The 21,371-nt window shown below is 39.4% G+C and overlaps 1 protein-coding gene and 1 non-coding gene across 2 annotated transcripts in view; both read right to left on the reverse strand.

The window, feature by feature from the left end:
- Pcsk2 (proprotein convertase subtilisin/kexin type 2) overlaps nucleotides 1-21,371 on the reverse strand; it is a 255,395-nt gene that overhangs the window by 47,102 nt on the left and 186,922 nt on the right. The window contains exon 6 of the mRNA XM_013356426.4: nucleotides 11,323-11,399. Coding sequence (XP_013211880.3) covers nucleotides 11,323-11,399 — 77 coding nt within the window. The remainder of the gene's footprint in view (nucleotides 1-11,322; nucleotides 11,400-21,371) is intronic.
- Nucleotides 10,220-10,291, reverse strand: Trnaa-agc (transfer RNA alanine (anticodon AGC)). Its single transcript has one exon. It is a non-coding gene; the product is annotated as a tRNA-Ala (tRNA).

Consider the following 21,371-nt stretch of genomic DNA (forward strand, 5'->3'; position numbering starts at 1 on the left):
AGCTGTGCTTAGCACTCTGCCTCAAGTCCTTCGGGTCTCACAGGGCTGTGAATAGTGCTGCTCCATTCCAGAGAGGTCAAACCTGGGTCTTGGAGGGGTGAAGTGCTTGCCCAAGCAGACAATGGAACAGGGTCTGGGTCGGGTATGAGACCAATGCTCATCACTAGACCACCCCCACAGCTCTTTCCCTGCCCTCTGCTAGCTCCCTCAAGACTGCAGGACTTATGCTGTGAACTGGCTTGGACAAATTAAAGTGACTGCATAATACTTGAGTATCCCCAATTCTGCCCTTTAAGTGGGAAGATGTGTGTCACGGACTCTGCAGAAGAACATACAGGAAGACACAACTCATTGCTATTTTTAAGTAACACTAATTAATAACAATCAATAAACAGAGGCTCATATAATTGCTCACAACACCCGGGCCTTTGAGCATTCACCAACATCTTCCTTCTGTCTTGTCTTCCTGATTGTCTCAGGCAAAGGTGCTTGCTCCCCTAAATGTCAGGAAAAGCTTCTTCCAAACCTGTTTTCATTTGTTTGCTTTATATTTATTTTTTTTGAACCTAGGGCCTCACACATGCTAGGCAAGCATTCTACCAGCCACTGAGTTACATCCATAGTCTTTCTTTAATTTTTTATTTTGAGGCAAGGTCTATGCTAAGTTGCCCAGATTGACCTCCAGCTTGCAATCCTCCTGCCTCAGCTTCCTGAATTGCGGGCATTACAAGCGTGTGCCACCATGCCTGGCTCTGGTCACTAGATTGTCTTAAGAACTTTCAGTAGCTCCTTGCCTCTAGAAGTAAACTTGAGCCTGTGAGAAGGGGCAGTGGCTGTAGGAGGTAAAGGAAAATAACTGTGGCTCGATCAGCTTCCTGATGAAGGTTAGTGGGAAGCAAATGACCAGGGTCGTGGCTGTGTTTCCCTGCCAGAGTGGCCCTGATCCGCCACCCTCCTGGGTCTGTGCCCTGGACAGTGTGATTTTCTTCCTCCTGCCATAAAGAGGTGAAATGTATTTTTCCCTGACATTGAAAATGGAGTGGCCTGTGGCTTGTTTTGGATAAAAGACTGTGGCAGAAGCGAAGAGCCTGGGCCACAAGGGCTTCTCTCTCCCTTGAAGCCCTGCCTACCTGACCTGTGAATAAGTCTGGGCTGCCAGTAGGATGATGAAAGACACATGGCTCAGAGTGCCCGTCACCCCCAAGCCACAGCCGTCCATCTTTCAGACACGTGGGTGAAGCTGCCCCAACCCAGAGATCATACAGAGGACCCAGCAGCTGACCATGCCCACATGGGTGAGGCCAACTGAGATGAGAGGTGGGAGCCTGGTCCAGATGAACAGAACTGTCAACATTGGGTATCATTAAATGTTGCCATTTTTTGCTAATTCAATTGATGTGAAAGGACATCTTGTTTCATTTTGCATTTTTTTTCCCTCACTAGCATGGTAATCCCTTTTCCTTTCATTCATAATATCCTCAAAAAAAATAAAATACTTGGGAATCAACCTAACAAAAGAGGTGAAAGATTTATACAATGGAAACGACAGAACCCTAAAGAGAGAAATAGAAGATCTTAGATGATGGAAAAATATACCCTGTTCATGGATAGGCAGAACTAACATTATCAAAATGGCGATATTACCCAAAGTTCTCTACAAGTTCAATGCAATGCCAATCAAAATCCCAAGGGCATTTCTTGTAGAAATAGATAAAGCAATCATGAAATTCATATGGAGAAACAAAAGACCCAGAATAGCAAAAGCAATTCTAAGCAGGAAGTGTGAATCAGGTGGTATAGCAATACCAGATTTCAAACTATACTACAGAGCAATAGTAACAAAAACAGCATGGTACTGGTACCAAAACAGGCGGGTGGACCAATGGTACAGAATAGAGGATACAGAGACTAATCCACAAAGTTACAACTATCTTATACTCAATAAAGGGGCTAAAAGCATGCAATGGAGGAAGGATAGCATTTTCAACAAATGGTGTTGGGAAAACTGGAAATCCATATGCAACAAAATGAAACTGAATCCCCTCCTCTCACCATGCACAAAAATTAGCTCAAAATGGATCAAGGACCTTGATATCAAATCAGAGACTCTGCGTATGATAGAAGAAAAAGTTGGCTCCGATCTATATATTGTGGGGTCGGGCTCCAAATTCCTTAACAGGACACCCATAGCACAAGAGTTAATAGCAAGAATCAACAAATGGGACTTACTTAAACTAAAAAGTTTTTTCACAGCAAGAGAAACAATAAGAAAAGTAAATCTGGAGCCTACATCATGGGAACAAATTTTTACCCCTCACACTTCAGATAGAGCCTTAATATCCAGAGTTTAAAAAGAACTCAAAAAATTAGACAATAAGACAACAAATAACCCAATCAACAAATGGGCCAAGGACCTGAACAGACACTTCTCAGAGGAGGACATACAATCAATCAACAAATACATGAAAAAATGCTCACCATCTCTAGCAGTCAGAGAAATGCAAATCAAAACTACCCTAAGATACCATCTCACTCCAGTAAGATTGGCAGCCATTATGAAGTCAAACAATAACAAGTGCTGGAGAGGATGTGGGGAAAAGGGTACTCTTATACATTGCTGGTGGGACTGCAAATTGGTTTGCCCATTTTATTTTCTACTGAGGCATTTGTCTCCATCCCCCATTGATTTATAGTCATTCTTTGTAAATTTTATATATCAATCCTTTTTTTTCATAATTTTTTTGCACACATCTGCTAGTCTGTGGCTTGTCTTCCAACTATGTTTGCTGTTACTTTTGTTGAACAAAGGGCTTCATTTTTTTTAAAAAAAATCTTTTTTTTAGATATACATGACAGTAGAGTGTATTTTGACATACGATGCATACATGGAGTCTAACTTATGGGCTTAATTTTAACGTACCATGTTTTGTTAATCTTTTCCTTTGTGATTTAGTGTCTTGTTTAAAAAATCCATCTCTATATATCAGGATCACAAAGATATTTTCTATAGTTTATTTTAAAAGGTTTATAAGGTATTTAGGATTTTACTTCTCCTGGAATTTATTTATGCTCAGCATGTGGGATAGATGACTCTTTTCTTATTCCATATAATAGATAGCATAATTTATTAAATACTATTGCTCCATCTTTGTTATTATTGCTCTCTTGGTCATATAGTGAGCTTCCTTTTACCTGAGTTCTTTCTATACTGTTTCTTTGATCTTTTTGTCACTCTCTATTCTAGGCCTATTTTCTCACATTATAATTTCAAAATGTTTTGACGTCTGGAGGATGAAGCGTCCCCACTTTGCTGTTTTTCTAATGTCCATGATCTTTCCTCATCTTCTTTGTCTTCGATATCTTCATTCTCTTCCTCCTTATTTCTGCTCTTCCCCTTTGTCTTTCTCTATTCGTGGCTTCTTGCTTTTCCATATCAATTTTGCCTAGTTCCACTGAAAAATGCTACTGAAACTTTTAATTGAAATCGCACTGAATGAAGAGATTAACTTGACATCTTTATATTGTTCTACTTGCTTCTTCATGAACGTAGTGTGTCACTCTGTAATTCGGGAATGCTTTTATGTGTTTGCTAAGTTTTATAATTTTTTTTTACATCTTTTCTTAGATTTATAATTATTTGATCAGCTATGGGATGTGGCATTGTGTGGAATAAAAGAGATGATTGGCAGCATTCTTATGTTGTCCCAGACATAAGAGAATGCTATCCAAGTTTTACCATTAAGAATAATGTTTGCTGTAGGTTTTTGATAAACTCTATTATCTTCCCCACTGTAATTATTTCTCCAAATGTATTCAGGATAGCTTTTATCCCATTTATGGATATTTTATTTCAGGGGCTCTCTTTTTCAATGCAGTGAGTTATTTTTTGACATTCAGGCTTTTATTCTTGCCTGGGTTTCTTCCATCATTTATTTTTCTTCTAAAATCGGTGTTACGTCTTTGCATTTACCACTCTGAGAAAGCCACACAGAACCTATTTTAAAGTCTTTTTCAAGACTTCTCCACAAAATTGATTTCATCTGGTAAAAAACTATGTCCTGTTTTTTTTTTTTTTTTTCATTTTGTTAGGTGTGTTTTTTCAAGTGTTTGGGAATTTTGGATTGCAGGCTAATTTTGAGGTGGAGATTTTTATTTTTATTTTTTTTTATTTTTATTTTTTTTTACTTTCTCTCTCTCTTTGGGCTTCTTTCCTGGTTAGTAGTTTAAAAATTGCTTGAGTTGATTCCTTAGTTCTTTATCTCTCATCCAGGAGCTTTAATGGGGTTTCAAGGCTCTGGATGCACAGATACACGGGGGAGAAGGCAGAGCTGGCCCGCAGGGCAGTGTGCAAGTTGGCCAATTTACATGAGATTGTCTTTGTCCTCTGGTCTCCCTGGATTTACAGACTCTTTAGACAGCCGTAATCCCGTGGTGGCTAGTTACAGCCTTTTCAGCTATGTCTTTGGAGATAGAAGTTTTGATGTTATATATATCAGAGTTGAAATATAGATTTCCCAGCTAGTTTGATATGAACCATGTTTTGCTGGGTAATGTCCAATGAGCTGTATAAGGGAAGGCTTGGGGGTTTTAAGAGCCCACTGGTTAGAAGAGGTGAGAATGAAGAAGTTAGGCAAAACAGGTTAGGATAGGTGATAGGTGAAGAATGTGCAAAGCCACTCCAGGGGAAAGAGAAAAATGTTTTTTTTGTAAATGTAAGGAGTCCCCGACTCCGTCTTTCAGAGGCTAAAGTTAGGCCTTTGAGTTTTCCTAATCAATTGAACTTGTCTCACATGTACAAGGTGTCTTTGGATGTAATTCCTTTCTCACTCAGCACCGTGGCAACACAGGCACTAGACCCTTGCTAGAAAGTTCAACCCTTGTGCCATTGCTGTCTGATTTCTGTCAAGAGCTCAGAAGAGAGAACTGTTGTCCAAGTAAAAAGCGTGAGCGGGTGGGGAATCTTTGACTTAACTCCTGTAGAAATCCCTTTACTGAAATTCACATTTACATTTGCTGCCACTTAGGGAGTGCCTTCTGTGTGCCATGCTGTGTACCAAAGTTCTCTGTGCGCCTGTCTCTAATCCTCACTAAGACCCCTTAAAGTGGGAACATTAGTCCCATTTTATAGATAGGGAAACTGATTCCAGGATAACTCATCCTAGACCAAACAATTCACATAATAGTGCACTTATTGATGGCAATCTGTTGTATTTTTCTGTCTAGAACAAATTATACTCCATGCTTTTATAATTATGTCAAAATGAATCCTCATGTTATGTATAACTAAAAAGAACCAATAAAAATAAAAAAAAAAACAGAGTAATTCTTACTGCTTGAAGAATGTAAAATTCCTCTGTATGGCACGAATGATATAAGCTTCCAAAGTAGAAGTGATTATACCAACACACAGGTTTTGTTTCACAGTCTTTAAAAATTTATCCATAATTCCTAAATCTGTGTCATGTCTATTTCTTTTATCCAAAGGGGAAATTTAAATACTGTCTAATCCTGGTAGAGAACTAGAAATAAAACTTTTAAAAACCTCTAGTATTTCTCCAAAGGCTCTGAATAGCTAACAAAATTAACTCTGTTGGATTTCATTGCTCTCTGGTTTGGATGTAGAAAGGGCTAGTTATGAGCAGCAACCTTTAAGCTAATATCAACTTATGAGGTAGTCTCAATGTGCACATGAAAAAAAGTTAGATTAGGTCTTTGGAAACATTTTGAATTTTATTATTAGGAAGTGATTTCAGAACCAGTCCACAGGACATCTATTCCTGAGCCGTTAAGTGTCACCAGGGTGAAGTATCAGTGTGAAAACAGCAAGCCGGAGAGGGCCATTTTTCTTCCATGGCCTGTTGCATAAAGTTCTTCCAAATGAAATATGGGTTTTAATAAAAAAGTTAATCACTGAAAATCTTTCTTATTTGAAAGTTTAACTAATGTTATCAATCAAATCAGCTCACACTGAGACACATATTCTTCAGTATCTATTCATCCTTCTTCCTTTCCCCCAATTTTGGTTGCTTGACTAATAAATGTCTTCTCTCTTCCTGAATTTACAGCAAACTTTTTGCAGCCAGGAATTGCATCTAGTCCAGAATCTCTTACTCTTTGAGACTTAATAGATAGAGAGTGTTATGTCCCCTGATGCTTCATAAATATTGCCGATGGCAGGGATGACATTTCAGTGGTGAATGCCTGTCAAAGAAATGCTATGCAAGAGGGATTTTTTATAGACAACAGCACAGTAATGGAATACAGATATGTAATGCATCACCAAACATTGACTTAAAACAGAGCAAGCCTGCAAGATTATTGACAAAATGTGGGCCGCAAACCTTGCAAGTGGCAGGCTGCTCTAAAATGGACAGATGTCAAGGCCACCTGACATCTCAGCATAGCTGAAAAGGTGGGCCACCCATCTATCAACCAGTCAATCAATATTTACTGAAGGCCAGCAAGGGAAAAAAATGCGATGCTAGATCCTGACGCCTCGTGGCAAATCAATTATATCTGTTATGCCCAATACTGATGCTTGTTAGATGTGTAATATTTTCAACCTTTTTGCAGTTATGGTTATTATTATTGTTATTATTTTGTTTGGCCCGATATCTTTCTCTGATTGCAAGCGAGGAGGAAATTATAATCCATTTGCAAATTTCTCAACTGTGTTTCAAATATGTCTCTGGAGCTCAAGGTCTGCATGTAATTATTAAATGGTTCACCGCAGAATAAACTGGCTCTACTTAAAAAGGCACAATCCTACAAAATCAAATCAAGCACAGGGCAAGACATCCTAAAGTCCCTATTCCCTAAAAGAGAAATGTTCTCTGCATATGTATGAGTGTGTTTTCATAAAGTCTTTTGACTTTTGAGTTTTAAATATGTTCTTAAAGAGATGTAGACTTGAAGGGAAAGCAAGTTAATAAGTAAGTACAGAGGGCATGATATAATGGTTTCAAGTGTCAGGGAAACCCAGGAGGGATGTGTTGCTATTCAACTCGGTTTCCTTTCCATGGGGTAATTTTTTACTTGCTTGTTGGAGGCTATTCCTTGTAGGAGATTTTATTTTGTACTTTCCACAGCAATGAGGATCCGTGATGGGGAGCTGCTGCCATTTCCTGTGCAGCAATTGCTCCTGTGTTCGGACTAGACTTTGTGGCAGGCAGTGTGGCTGGAACAGTGAAGAGCAAAAGCCCATTCCTGGTCAGCACCAGTCAGCCTTTCCTGGAGTTTTGGTGCATGCTGAAATGAACCTTTTTCAAGAGCCCCAATTCTGCCTTACGGAGATGGAGTACTGGGCTCAGTGCCCACATCCAGTAGAGAACACCTGAAGAGCTGGTGGCATGCATTTGTGGCTGTGAAGTAGAGGTGCGGCTCCTGTGTGATCTGCAGCAGATTCTGTATCATCCAGGGAGTCAGTGCTGGCCAATCTTAGGGCTCCTTGGGCCTCTGGTGGCAACACTCCTTGAGGACAATGGGAGAATGTTTCTCATCTACACCTCACTAGACTACAACACCTCTCCTCCTTTCTCTTAGCAGCCTGTTCAAATCTTCCCTGTCCCTTCCATGAACCCTTCTTAGAATGATGTCCCTGCACCAGTCTTTAACTCCCAGACCAGTTATCCAGTCCACCTCCTGAACCTCTCAGTTTCTCCATCTTCGTCTAAATGGGGTACACTTGCCCTAGGATATACTTGTCCGGTACCTCTACTATCTTCCTTCAAATCCTGGACCAATGACCTCCTCACTGGGTGCAAAACCTGCCTCTGTGACTTATTAGCTGTTTGACCTTGCACATTACTTAAGCTCTCTGTGCTTCAGTTTCCAAAATGGGAATAATTTTGGTAATACCTGTTCAGAGGGTTAGTATATGAATTAATGGAATTAATACACACAAGCAATAAAAATAATACCTGAAGGATGGTTAGCTGATCAGTGTGTACTAACTCTCCTTGTTTCATTGTTTCAGCCTGGGCTCCATTTTACACTGTAGTGATTTGAGCATGTGTTTCCTTTTCATGTGACATTGCAGGCTCCTTACAAGCTCGTACACCCAAACTAGCAGTTTCATGAGTACCAAACTCTGGACCCAGGTCTAGTGATTGTCTCATTTTGTGACCTATTGCAATTTAAGTTTTCTCCTCCTCCTCCTCCTCCTCCTCCTCCTCCTCCTTCTTTTTTTTTTAAACTGGGGATTGAACCCAGGGGTGCTCAACTCCTAAGCCACATTCCAGATCTTTTTAAATTTTAGAGACAGGGCCTCACTAAATCGCTGAGACTGACTTTGAACTCACAATCCTCTTGCCTGAGTCCTGAAAGGGAAGTGACCAAAAGATCTTTACTGCAGCAGTGAGAAAGAGGACAAAAGAGAGAGAGAAAGAGCGGGGAAAGAGAGAAGAAAGGGTGGGGGAGAGCAAAGCACAAGGGAGAAATAAAGAGAAGAAATAGAGAAGAAAGAGAGAGGGTGAGAGGAGAGGGAGTTTGAGAGAGAGACTGAAAGCGAGAGAAGAAAGAGAGAGCAAAAGTAAGAGCAAGAGCAAGAGAGAGGGGCCTGGCAGGAGGGAGTTTTTATAGCCAAATCTAATGGGGTCTCTGGGTCTGCAAGCTGCCTTGTTGGTGTACAGTGATTGGATCATACAGTAGTTGCTAAAGTGTCATCTTCTGCCTTCAGGCAGATGGGGCAGGAGTCAGATATGGGTTTCTGTTGCACCAGATGGGCAGGGGCCGAGTATTTAGTCTTGAGTGGGGATGAGTGTTCAGACTTGATGCAAACAGGTGATAAAGGACCAGACAGAGGGGGCTTTGAGTGTGTGGGTTATCCTGCAGCTAACATTCATTCAGCCTGCCCTGCCGTCAACTTGGTTCAGCCTGCCCTGCACCTAACAACTCCCCCTCCCCAGTTGCTGGGATTATAGGTGTGCACCACTGCGCCCAACTTGTTTACTTCTTATTGTAGAAAATATTAGAGATAAATGAAAATAGAGTAAACTCCCATGTACCCATCTCCTGTATTTAACAATGATTAACCCACAACCATTTTTATTTCTTCAATATCCTAGCCCACTCACCAACCTCTTACCTCAAGATATAAGTAGTATTGAAGAAAATACCAGGAAAAATATCATTTCATTCCAGAGGGAATTTTAGTAAACGCATCCTACCCTTGTGGGAAAGAATGCCTTGTTTGAATCCTCTGTCAGCTAATCTGGGATTGTCTCTAGACGGTGCCAACATTTTGGAGCAAGAGTTCTCCCAGTGCTAAGGACATGAATTTTTGACTTACCATCCTCCAGTAATTATTTACAAAAGCAGTCATGTTTTGAAAGACCATGAATTGAGCTGGGCATCAACTAATCTTTGTAATAACAAGCTATGGCAGATGAGGATCTTTGAAAATTACTTGATAATTGGGAAAAACCTATTTATTGGTCAAAGTGGACACTCTGTCTTGAGTCATTGATTTCTTCGGGCACAGGGATCATGATTGCCTGAGTGACTCTGACTGTGTCTTGGGGTAAATGGACACTTGGGAATTCTTACTGCTGATAATGATGAATTTTTATTACAGAAAACACTAATTAGTTCTATTTAGAGGTTTTAGGCCAGTTTAAAACTGTACTTTCAAGAACAAGTTTGCAAATGAAAATAATTTAGAGAGAAGGCATTTCCTTAGCATTTAAATTTTTAATTTTTTAATTTTTATTTTTGGTACTCAGCATGGAACCCAAGGGCATTCTACCACTGAGCTATGTCCCTAGCCCTTTTCATTTTATTCTTTGAATTTTGATACAGGGCCCCACTGTTACCTAGACTAACCTTGAACTTGAAATTCTGCTGCCTCAACCTCCCAGTAGCTGGGATTACAGACATGTATCACCGTATCTGGTTCTTAGCCTTTTTTTTTTTTTAAAGAACTATTCTTATAGCATATCATGCAAGAACATTTGGTTGGGGAAGATTGTGTTTGGATTAAATATATGGGGTTTGGGAAAAAATATTTTGTTGGTTATATTTTTGGACCTGAATCAACTCATCAAAATTCTGGTTAGAACATACTAGCTGCAGAGAGATAGTAATCAAGCCAAAGCCAGGCTCTTCTCATTAGAGGATCCCAGACTTCCATTGCCAATTACATTTATTTATTTATCTATTCATTTATTTATTTTTAAAAGTAGACACCTATTATTATTATTATTGTTGTTGTTGTTGTTGTGTGGGACCGGGGATTGAACCCAGGGCCTTGTACATGCTAGGCAAACACTCTACCAACTGAGCTATATCCCCAGCCCCTGCCAATTATATTTAACTATCAGTTTTATGACATTGATTTGATAACTTCAGATACCTGTGTCTGAAGGGATTTATTTGGTTAGGGCATGTGAGGATCTAGAGTTATATAAGTCATGGGAACCAGAGATAACTTCATACCCAATGTTCTCAAACTTTTATCTATTCTCACTCTCCAAACACACACTTCCAAGCACAACATCATAATTTTCAGGCTGTAGATGAAGTTAATAGAGAATGTATTGTGCTATTGAACATCAGCAATGGCGTTCTAAAAATATTATGAATTTGAATTTTATTTTAGTCTTTCTCCTTTTCTGTATTGTAAGCCCTGGAATGTAAGTCAGAACACATGAGTGTCTTGTCTCTTCCTCTGACTTTAACTAGTCAACTTGCTAACTGTAAGAACTGGTACTAAGTCACCTGGTCCAATGAGAATCTACCCTGGCCACTCTCTGGACATCATGCTTCTTGCATAAAATAGTAAAAATGATATTTTAAAAAAATCTGGACTTAGAAATAATTTATATCATGGGTTTAATATTGTCTTTGACTTGAACCCTATTCTTTGATCAGGGAAGGAGACTACATGAGCTGTTGTAAGATTATAGCAGAAACACTTTTCAAAAGCATTCAGATACAGGTCCATGGGACAGAAAGCATTTTTTTTTAATGTTTCAACAGATTGAATGAAAATAGTATTTAATTTTTTTTGTTCTTTAGAATTACTTTGCAGTAAGTAGAGAAAAGATCTCTGGTTCCTAATTTTTCTTATTATGAACACATTAAAGTTCAAATTATTTCTAATTCAACAGAACAAAATAGTCAAAAGATCATTCTTTGAGGAGCATTGTAAGATTTAAAAAAAAATCCATGAATGTGGAGAATGTAACCACCAAGAGGAAAAGTTGCGATATGATTCAATAAAACATTGGGATGGTTTTGCTGGTGATACTCGGACCTTAAACAAAACAAAGCAATATAAAATCCCAAGCCTAATGTAAGTGATCCTCCCAAGGCCCAGTTTACCTGTTGAACCAGTCGTCTGTGTAGCGAGGGTAAGGATAGGGGTCATTGCTGCTGAAGTCGTAACTTGCTTCGGCATTCTGAAAAACACAAGGTGGGTCTCATTAGGTCGGGAAAGCCAGTGGCACAGCAAAGTGAGACTGCTGTGAGCACACTGTTTTATGTTCACAATCACCACCAGAGCGCTGTGCTAATGTTCTGCACCGGACCAGCTCATGCAAAATTGTGACAGAGTTGAGACAGGGCCTCACTGTTCCTGGGAGCCTTCTCTCCTTTCTGTATGCCCTTGGCCTGGCTTCTTCCTCTCACTGCATTTCAAGTCTTCAAGGGCTGAGCAAATTGGAGCCCCTATGTTCTCCAGACCTATTTTCATTTGAAGTCATGGTCCCCCTTGTGAGTTTGGCAGATTTCATCCAGAATTCAGGGCTGCTGATAACTTTGTTTGATACTTCTTGGACTGATGGCCAGAATGTTCTAGTTTTCATGTGACAGGAGGGAAGGGCTACGGAGTTTTAGAGTTTCTCGGCTCACTTCGAGCTCCCTGTTTCAGACTGGCATAAGGCTCGTCTCCTTTCCCCTTATAGGATAGCTGTCCAAGCTCCTAATCTTGACTGCAATCAACCTCAGTTATTCACTCAATAAATACAATGAAGAGTCCAATACATGCCAGAAACATTGCTGGGAATGGAGTGCAGCCCTGGTCTCTCGCCATCTTTAGCCTAGTTAGTGGAACAAACAGCAAAAGGGATCGAAAAATCAAACACACAATTGCAAACTGTGACAGGCATGTATTCTTACACTCTACAGTAGAAGATGGGTGGGTACAACCTCAGTGAGAAAGTCTTATGTTTGTTTGTGCTGGGAACTGAACCCAGGACCTCACACAGGCTAGGCAAGCACTCTGTCATGGAGCCACATCCCCAGCCCAAGGAGGGTGAAATTCTACGTGATCCTATACTTCTACTTTTCCACTGAGAGTCTTTCCACACATAAGTCAATTACATACTCTCTTGAGCAGTATTTAACTGGTTTCATGTTTGTTTTTATTTTACATTTAAGTCACTAGTTAGCCTTTTATCTTTGCCAATGATGAGAGGTGACCCATTATCATTTAGTGAATAATCCATTCCTTCCTCATTGCTTGCCTGGGGAGGCTGATCTCTGAAAGTTCCTTTCTTCTCCTCCTCTTTGTTTTTGGGCTCTGCAATAAATACACCAGATTTCTTGGTTCACAGGACACATGGATCCAGGGAACACTGAGTTGGATTTGCATTCCAGCTTTGGTACCTCCTGATTCCATGGGTCCTGGGACATATTCATAAATTTTCCTCCTTGAAGAGCTAAGACACTTTAGTTTGGGACACACCTTGGTGTGTACACCTAATGTATTAGTGGCATAATGTTTTTAAGAGCAAATTGACTCATTCCATTAATATTTGTATTGATTTGGTGGGTCTCAAAAGGCTGCAAGTCACCAGTAGATGTAATGATCAGCATGGTAGCTCAGGTCAAGTGTCCAGAATCTGAAAATCTGAAATCTGTAATTCCCAAATTGGAAACTTTTTTGAGTGCTAACAGGACACCACAAGTGGAAAATTGCACACCTGACCTGATATGTCTGGTTGTAGTGAAAATATAGGTGCATTAAAGATATTGCATAAAATTACCTTCAGGGTAAATGCATAGGTATATATGAAACAGAAACGACTTTCATGTATAGACTTAGGTTCCACCCCCAAGATAGCTCATTATTAATATAAAAATATCTCTAAGTCTGAAAAGAAATCCCAAATTCAAAACATTGGTGATCCCAAGCATTTTGGACGAAGGTTACTCAACCTGTACTAATTTATTTAAATAAATGTATGTGGGCAGAAGTCACCTTGAAATTTGGCTCTGTCATTTTTCCTTGAATCAATGTTGTTTGTTTTATTGGTCCTGGGGATTGTATCTCTGGGGTGTTTAATCACTGAGTCATATGGTCAGTGATTTTATTTTTTATTTTTTAGACAGCATCTTGCTAAGTTGCTTAGGACATGGCTAAATTGCTGAGGCTGACTTTAAACTGTATATGAAACAAAAATGACTTTCATGTATAGACTTGGGTCCCAAGTTCTTCTTCCTCAGCCTCCTGAGTCACTGGGATTATAGGCATGTGCCACCATACTTGGCTTTTCTTGAATCTTGAACACATATATCCTTTATTTGTAATCTAGGTCTTCACCCAACTCCAGTTCACGAGAAAGGAAGTCTGTCTCCACTAGCCATAATGACTGGCAGGTCCCTAGTTTCTCTTTTCCTCCTCCACTTAGAGCCCAAATTACTTTCACTTGTGAAGTTTAATTCTGTATCTGTAGTACAATCCTTGTCTTTGGGGGAACCTCTCAGATTTCACACTCTCTGCCCCCTTCCGCCTTGACTTCTTTTGAGATATTTGGATTTCAGTTCTTTTCAGGGATACTGTTTTAAAATTAAAACTTATTTCTCTTCCTTAGGTATATTCTGTTATCCTTGACCTTCTCTGAAGTTTTCAGAAATAAGAGCATTCTTAGGTAGAGTTAGTGGGGCAGGAATATTGAGAAAAGTACAACTTAATAATTTTCTTTTGGTCTTCAAGGTGAGGTTGCTACTTAAACAATAGAATTGGAAGAATCTTTGCTAAATCTGGTAAATAGAATGCTCTGATTATTTTAGGTTGAATTTTAATCTAAGATGAAGTGCGCCAGGATCCATGTCTCCTTTCTCATGCTTTTAGTCCTTCAAAGCTTAAGAACAATTCTAGAGACAGGGAGGGTAGAGACAAAACCTGAGTTGACCAATATCCAGTTTCTATCATCAGCACAATTAAGGTGGCAGATAGAAATTTAGTTACAGAGAAACAGAATTTCTGCACTTGATACTTAACTGCTGAGTGACTGAATTTATAAGCGTTACACTCTGGCTTATTTTTCTGGCTCATAATTACCACTCGGGGCTGGGTTGAGGTCTCTTGGCTCTCATTCCTGATTCTGGAGAAGATGGCTTACCCTGAGTCGGTGGGGTATAGAAGGAGGGAGTAGAAAATTCTGACAGCAGAACTTCAAGCTGGGAACCCTTGAAACTCTACAGCCATTTTATTTATTTATCCATGCTTTTTTATTGGTGCATTTTAGCTGTTTATAATGGGAGATTTGTTGTCACACAGTTTATATACACACAACATAATAATATAATTTGACTCTACAACCATTTTTATAAAAAGAAGAAAGGCCATGTATCATCTGAGGTCAAATTTGCCTCTCAACATTGAAGGGGTGACGACTTAGGAACCCTAATAATTTTGTTTTCTTTACAATGAATTTGATGACTAATGATTGATTCTTTGGGTAGTAGTCTGCAGTAAGCTTTAAGAAAAGCAAATAATTGTTCTTTCTTGGCTGTATGTTTTTCTGGCTAGAAATCAAATGGTTGATAGCAAGAAAGAGCAGTGAGCAATTTTTTTTCCAAGAGTTCTGTTTATGCTTTTATGGTCAAACTGAATCATTTATTGATTCGAATTATAATGTCTCCTATAAAATTATTTGTGTACAAGAGTAAGTTAAACTGGTCTTGAATTATATTAGACTTTTCTATCATAGTCATCAACATGAACATTTGAGAGTAAGTAGCGTTTTGGTAAACAGAATGCTCTGATTATCTTAGGTTAAACTAGTTGCTTCTTGTTTGTACTTGACTAACTTCTTTCTAAAATACATTACTCTATTTTCTTGCACTAGAAATCCTGTTTAGTGAACATGATTTAATCTTTGATGATTCAGGATCAGGATGATTTGGAGTCATCATTAAAAACTCGAATTATCACTGTATTATGTCACAGAAAGTGAGAAGATGGGTTGGATCCAAACTGACCTCAGGGCTTCCTTGGAAGTTATTTCTGGAAGAAACTTCTCCTAATGGCTCATTTTTTTGCTTAAAGAAGTTGAATGCAGGGGGAATCCCCCCCATCTCTGCTATTTAATAATACTAAAGCTTAATTTCTGAATATTTGAATACATAGAAAACAAGACTATACTTGCTCTTGGCTAGAAAGTCTAATAATTATGGGTTTGGTCATTGTTTGCACTTTCCAAATAGATGGCCTGCCGGCATGCACACTAAGCTAAGAAAGGACAAGGGGAGTGCTTATTTTCACAAAGTCCTCTTTCTTGCTGTATCTGGAGCTGCATTTGTTGCACAGGCTGACCAATGGCATGCTTCAGATGCTGCATCTGGTCTCACTGTGAAGCCTGGTGTGGAAGTGGAGGACGGACGGAAGTTCCTGAACCCAGTGGTAACCAGGCCTACTGCTTTCACATCTTCAGAGAAGCTTCCGAGGCCCCTGAGATTGAACTTGGCTCTGAAACTGCCACCTTTATCTCTAAACCTGGAATTTATGTCTTTGGGACCAGTTTGCCCCTCTTGCTGGACTGCATAAGACGTGTGTCTGCAGGTACCAGCTTGTTGGAGGAGAAGAAGGAGAAACATTAAAGTCAGAAAGATCTGGTTTTTGGCCTTGAACTTTTTAAATTTTTATGTTTTGGGAATCACAGATTCCTCATTTTCAAAATGCAGATGATACAACCCTTACTACTTGGTTGCTGTGAGGGTGAAATGAAAGTATGATGGATTCAGTGTGGGCTTTCTCTCATCTCTTGCTTTTTTTGTGCCTTTCTCTTTCTTTGATCACTTTCAGCAGGAGTCACAAAATAGAGCCCATGGGTCGCATATGCCCCACCACTTGTTTTCTGTAAATAAAGATTTATTGGAACACAGCCTCATCTATTTGTTTACAAACTGCCTATGACTATCTTTGCAACACAACGGCAGAATGAATAGTAGTACAGAGGCCCACAAAGCTTGAAGTGTCCACTCTCTGGCCTATAGTTGGAAAGAGTTTGCCAATGTCTGACCCATGTTCTCGGGCACTTGTGCTCCCTGGAAGTCATCTGATGGCCTAAACTATAACGTCTCATTCAGACCATGACTTCCTGGGAAGTCTCATTTCATGGGAGACACCTGTCTTGTGTCCTGTCTGTCCTCTCTCAGTGGGCTGAGGCTGCTGTAAAGAATCTGATATAAGTCATGCTACATTAAGAGATCTTTGAAGCTTATCCCTATGGTGTGAGTTGTCAAGTAAGTTGCCACAGGCATAAATGGGCTCAGTCCACAGAGGCATTGATGGAGGTCATGTAGAGGATTCTTCTATGGGGAAAAATATCACCATTTTTTTTTTTTTTTGGTACCAGATATTGAACTTAGGAAACTTGACCACTTGACCACTGAGCCAGCCCTATTTTGTATTTTATTTAGAGACAGGATCTCACTGAGTTGCTTAGCACCTGGCTTTTGCTGAGGCTGGCTTTGAACTCACAATCCTCCTGCCTTAGCCTCCCAAGATGCTGGGATTACAGGCATGCGCCACTGTGCTTGGCTTCACCATGGTTTTTATTATCCCACTGCCCATCATTGATTGAGGGCTCCTGCAGACCACGAACCTTCTAATTCTTCTTTCCATCCATTTCTTTCCAAGGTCAGAGCCTTGTCCTTGAGTGGCCCAGTGTGGCAGGTGTTTACAGTAAGCAGCCCTCTGGCATGCAAGGGGTAATTGCCCAGGTGAGATGGATGCATTTGGTATCTGATGTACAGGCCTTATTCATCTCTCTCTCTCTCTCTCTCTCTCTCAATGCCATGGATTGAACCCAAGCCCTCATGCATGCCAAGGCCTTGTGCATGCCAGACAACTGCTGTACCATTGAGCTGTATCTTCAGCCTCATTTTTCACTTTAAAAAGGTTACACTTCATTTGCACTCTGACAATACTGGGCTCTTGTAATAAGCTGTTACACTTAATATGGGCATCCGTGGATGTGATTGAACAGATATTTTTAGAGCACCGAGGGACAAACTCTGTGATCTGACTACACAAATGGGGAAGTAGTTTCTAAATCAGGGCTGTCATGTGCAGTTGTGACTTCCACAAGGTTGCTTGTCCAAGGAGAACAACTGGGGGCTGCACAGGGCTTGAGAAGCCAAGTGCTTTTGGGTAGGATTTTAAAAAAATAATTGGCCAGGCCAATGGAACTGCCCTTTTCTCATTTGCCTGCTGGAGAGGGCATCTTTTCTAATTTGGTTGCCCAGAGGGAGGATGCTGTTTTGCAATTCACTCAATCACCTTTTTCAATTTTGCACAAATGCACTAGGTATGTACCAACATGTCTACAAGCTACAAGAAATAGGCCTTTGTAGTTAGAGTCATATATAAGCCCAGACCTTGAAGATGTTGAACCACAGAGATAAAATGTTTTCTGTGAAACATCAACTAATACAAGACTTAAATAATATTTCAAACAATAGGATAAGTGATTGTGATCATGAGTATAGCATGGCATGATTAATTGCCAATGCAATTCCATAGCTATAGGAATTCAGAACAAGAAACCACATCACATTTGTCCCTTTACTCTGGATTGCTACTTTCCCTGAAGGCATTTAACCAAATAACCCAGCTAGGAGCTGTGTAACAGTATTAGCTGAAATTGCACTGTGTTCATGGACTAATGAAAGAGAAATGAGCTTCCCTAGATAGATTCTCCAGCTGCAACCATATTGCCCCAGAACAAAGCTCATCTGTATGGAAACTGAGCAGAAAAAAAAAAGCCCAGTCCATTAGCACCTAAAGAATTTTGCTATCGCGCCCACTTGCATCTAATATGGTCATGCTTGAATGTTCCCAACTGTGCCTATTTTGATTTTCCTCAAATAATTCTCCCACATGCACTGGTTTAACGATAATGTTCAGCTCACTTTTGACTGAAAGCAACATTAAAGGGATTTATGTCTATATTAAGTCTGGCTGTAAAACTTAATGAAATTTCACATTTCTCCGGCACTTGAAAAATTAAAAGATGCGTAATCAGAAATTTGTTTGAAATCTTTCTCCTGTACACCTAAAGTTTCCAGAGTAGTTTATTGTTCTAGTGATAACAGCATTCTCTGGTTGTGGATTCGACAGCTCTCATCCTTCCTTCTTGCTCCTGGAAATTCTAGCAACTTCTCTAGTTATTGGAATACTCTTCAGATAAGAGGATGATATGACCTCATAGTGAGACACATGGGATCCTTGTGTTCCAAGCTACTTCCTGGGCAACTGGACTTTTCTTACTTCCCAAGGCTGGGCAACTCAATCCTCTGGCCCTCATTACCAAACACATCAGCTGATTTGTAAGATATTTTAAGCACTAAACATAAGAGGAGATAACAATAATAATAATTCCTAATGGTGAATGCAGTAACCAAAATTAAGAGTGCTTTTATTTTTTTCAAAGGAATTTTGGGTCTCTTGTTTTATTATATACCTCCCAGAACCCTGTGGGGTACATAGGAGGGAAGGAGTGGGCAGTTACTCTTAGCAACAGTCAAGACAGCTCCTTGGAGTCTTTCTGACAGTTATCTTTGCCTATCTATGTCTTTTTGGCTTGTCTCACTATTTTAGATGCTTGATGGAGCCTGTATTCAAGTAAGACTGACTCTCATGCATGAATTTTAAGATCTTTCCTAAAAGCATGAATTCTGGGGCTGACCCGATGTATTGAAGGGAAGAGAAGCTTCTTAGAATTAATCTCCTGGAGCTGGCTCCAAGACAGACTTCAAAACTTGGGAGGAAAAATTTTACAGCCGTATTTGCATTACCTGCCACCTCAAATTGAGCATTTCTTTCAGTTATGGATGGAGTATAAACCATGGTATGATTAGCAGTACCTGAGAGCCTATCACGAATACATATTTTCATACCACATTAGAATTGTTGCAGATATGCTGAAATGTCTTTCAGCACACCCCTACTTGCCTACTAGATTTTGTTATTTAGTGCATTAATAAAAAAGGACATTGGTTGCCATTTCATAAATGTATATTTTTAATCTTTTGACAACCATGAGTTAATACAGTTACCTTTCTTGGTGCTATGGTCTGAATGTTTGCTTCCCTTCAACATTCCTATGTTAAAATCTAATCCCCCAATGTATTAGTAATTCAGAGGTGGGGTCTTTGGTGACTAGGGTCTTGAAGGTAGAGCTCTGGTGAAGGGATTAGTGCTCTATTAAAGAGGTCTGAGAGACTTGTTTGTTCCTTCTACCATGTGAGGACACAAAAAGGCGCTGTCTATGGGGAACAAGTCCTCATTCAAAACGAATCTACTGGCAACATCATCTTGGGACTTCCAGCTTTCAAAACTGTGAGAAATGAATTTTTGTTATTTGTAATTTTCCCAGTCTCAGGTATTTTGTTATGGCAACCCAAACAGATTAAAAAACTTGGTCACCCTCTGTGTTTTGATTTAAGTACTTAGAATATTACTTTCAGAACAAAGGAACACAGGCACTTGTGTGCATGGTTGGTGTGCAAGTTGGTGTAATCTCTTTGAAGATAAATTCAGCAATATCTACCAAAATATAAAAATAAACTATTTGACCCAGTGGCCCCATCTCTAAGAATATGCCTTAAAGATATATTTGAAAGATGTGTGTTTAAATGTATTATTACAGCCATGATTATAATAGTCTTTATAATATAAAGACTAAAAACAACCTAAATATCCCACACTGGGGATGAGTTATAAATTATAGTGCACTCATAAGATGCAAAACTGCAGCTCTGGCAAAGAACGAGACCTGAGGCCTGCAATAAACTCATTCCCTAGAAATATTGTTAAATAAAAAAGCCAATGTGTACAATGAGTGCATAATGAGTTCTCATTCACATAGAAGAAGGGGATATATTTAATGGTAAACATATAATGCATTCCTGCAAAGAATCACGGGAGCCTTTTTAGAGAGCTTTGGCATTTAAGTTAGTGTAAATTTTTGGGACATGATTACAGTAAGTAGCATATACTGAATGTTTATATTGTGCAAAAACTTTTTCAGATGTTTTATATATAATAGCCTCTCCTTATAATGCCCTTATGTGGGACTCTTATTATTCTATGAGCAAGGAAATTGAGACACAGAGAGGTTGAATGCTTGCTCAAGGTCACAGAGATAATGAAGGAAAAAGCAAAGATTTAGATGGAGGAGTCTGATTCCAGAGCCTCTCTTTTAACTAATGATGCAATCGTTTCTTTGATATATTTATTTTTTACGGGTGCATTATAGTTGTATATAATGGTGGGATTTGTTACATATTCTGACATTCACACAACAGAACAATATAATTTGGCCTGTAGCATTCCCCCGTATTTCCTCTTTCTCTCCCTTCTTTCCTCTCCTGTTGTACCTTTCTTCTACTCTACTGATGTCTTTTCAGTTTTCATAAGACCGGCCCTGCTCTCCGCCATCTTTCTTTTCCTTTTTCCTCTGTAGCTTTCACATATAAGAGAAATCATATGACTCTCGACATTCTGAGTTTGGCTTATTTTCCTTAACATAATGTTCTCAAGTTTCTCTCATTTTCCTGCAAATGACATAATTTCATCTTTCTTTATGGCTGAATAAAACTCCATTGTATATATATATACCGCATTTTCTTTAATTTATCCTTTGATAGCTACCTAGACTTGTTCCATAATTTGGCGATTGTGAATTGTGCTGCTCTAAACATGGGTATGCGTGTACTGCTAAAGCGTGGTGACTTGAATTCTTTAAAGTGGTGTAGCTGGGTCATATGGTGCTTTTATGCCTAGTCTTACTATGCAATCTTGTTTCTCAGCATTAAAATCATAACCACCGCATTCAACTACATGCGGTGTTCAAAAGAGAAAAATAAATACCTAGCACGTTAAGAGAATAATTTAGTGCATTTACACCTCAGAGCATAAATAGATCATTCTGTTTAAATCCAAGTATGTAAATTGAGCTAATAATTTAAACCCCCACACTGAGACCCACTTCACTAAAGAGTCAGGGAAGCACTCTCGTACTTTGTGGGGTTTCATCCATTTTTTTTTTTTAAAGCAGTTTTAGTTAGTGAATTCTCTCTTCCAAGGTGGATATAATGCCTTTGAGGCCTAAACCGGCAAACAGTTCTCCAATGAGAAA

The sequence above is a fragment of the Ictidomys tridecemlineatus genome, chromosome 5, assembly GCF_052094955.1.
Source record: "Ictidomys tridecemlineatus isolate mIctTri1 chromosome 5, mIctTri1.hap1, whole genome shotgun sequence".
In the NCBI taxonomy this organism is placed as follows: Eukaryota; Metazoa; Chordata; class Mammalia; order Rodentia; family Sciuridae; genus Ictidomys; species Ictidomys tridecemlineatus.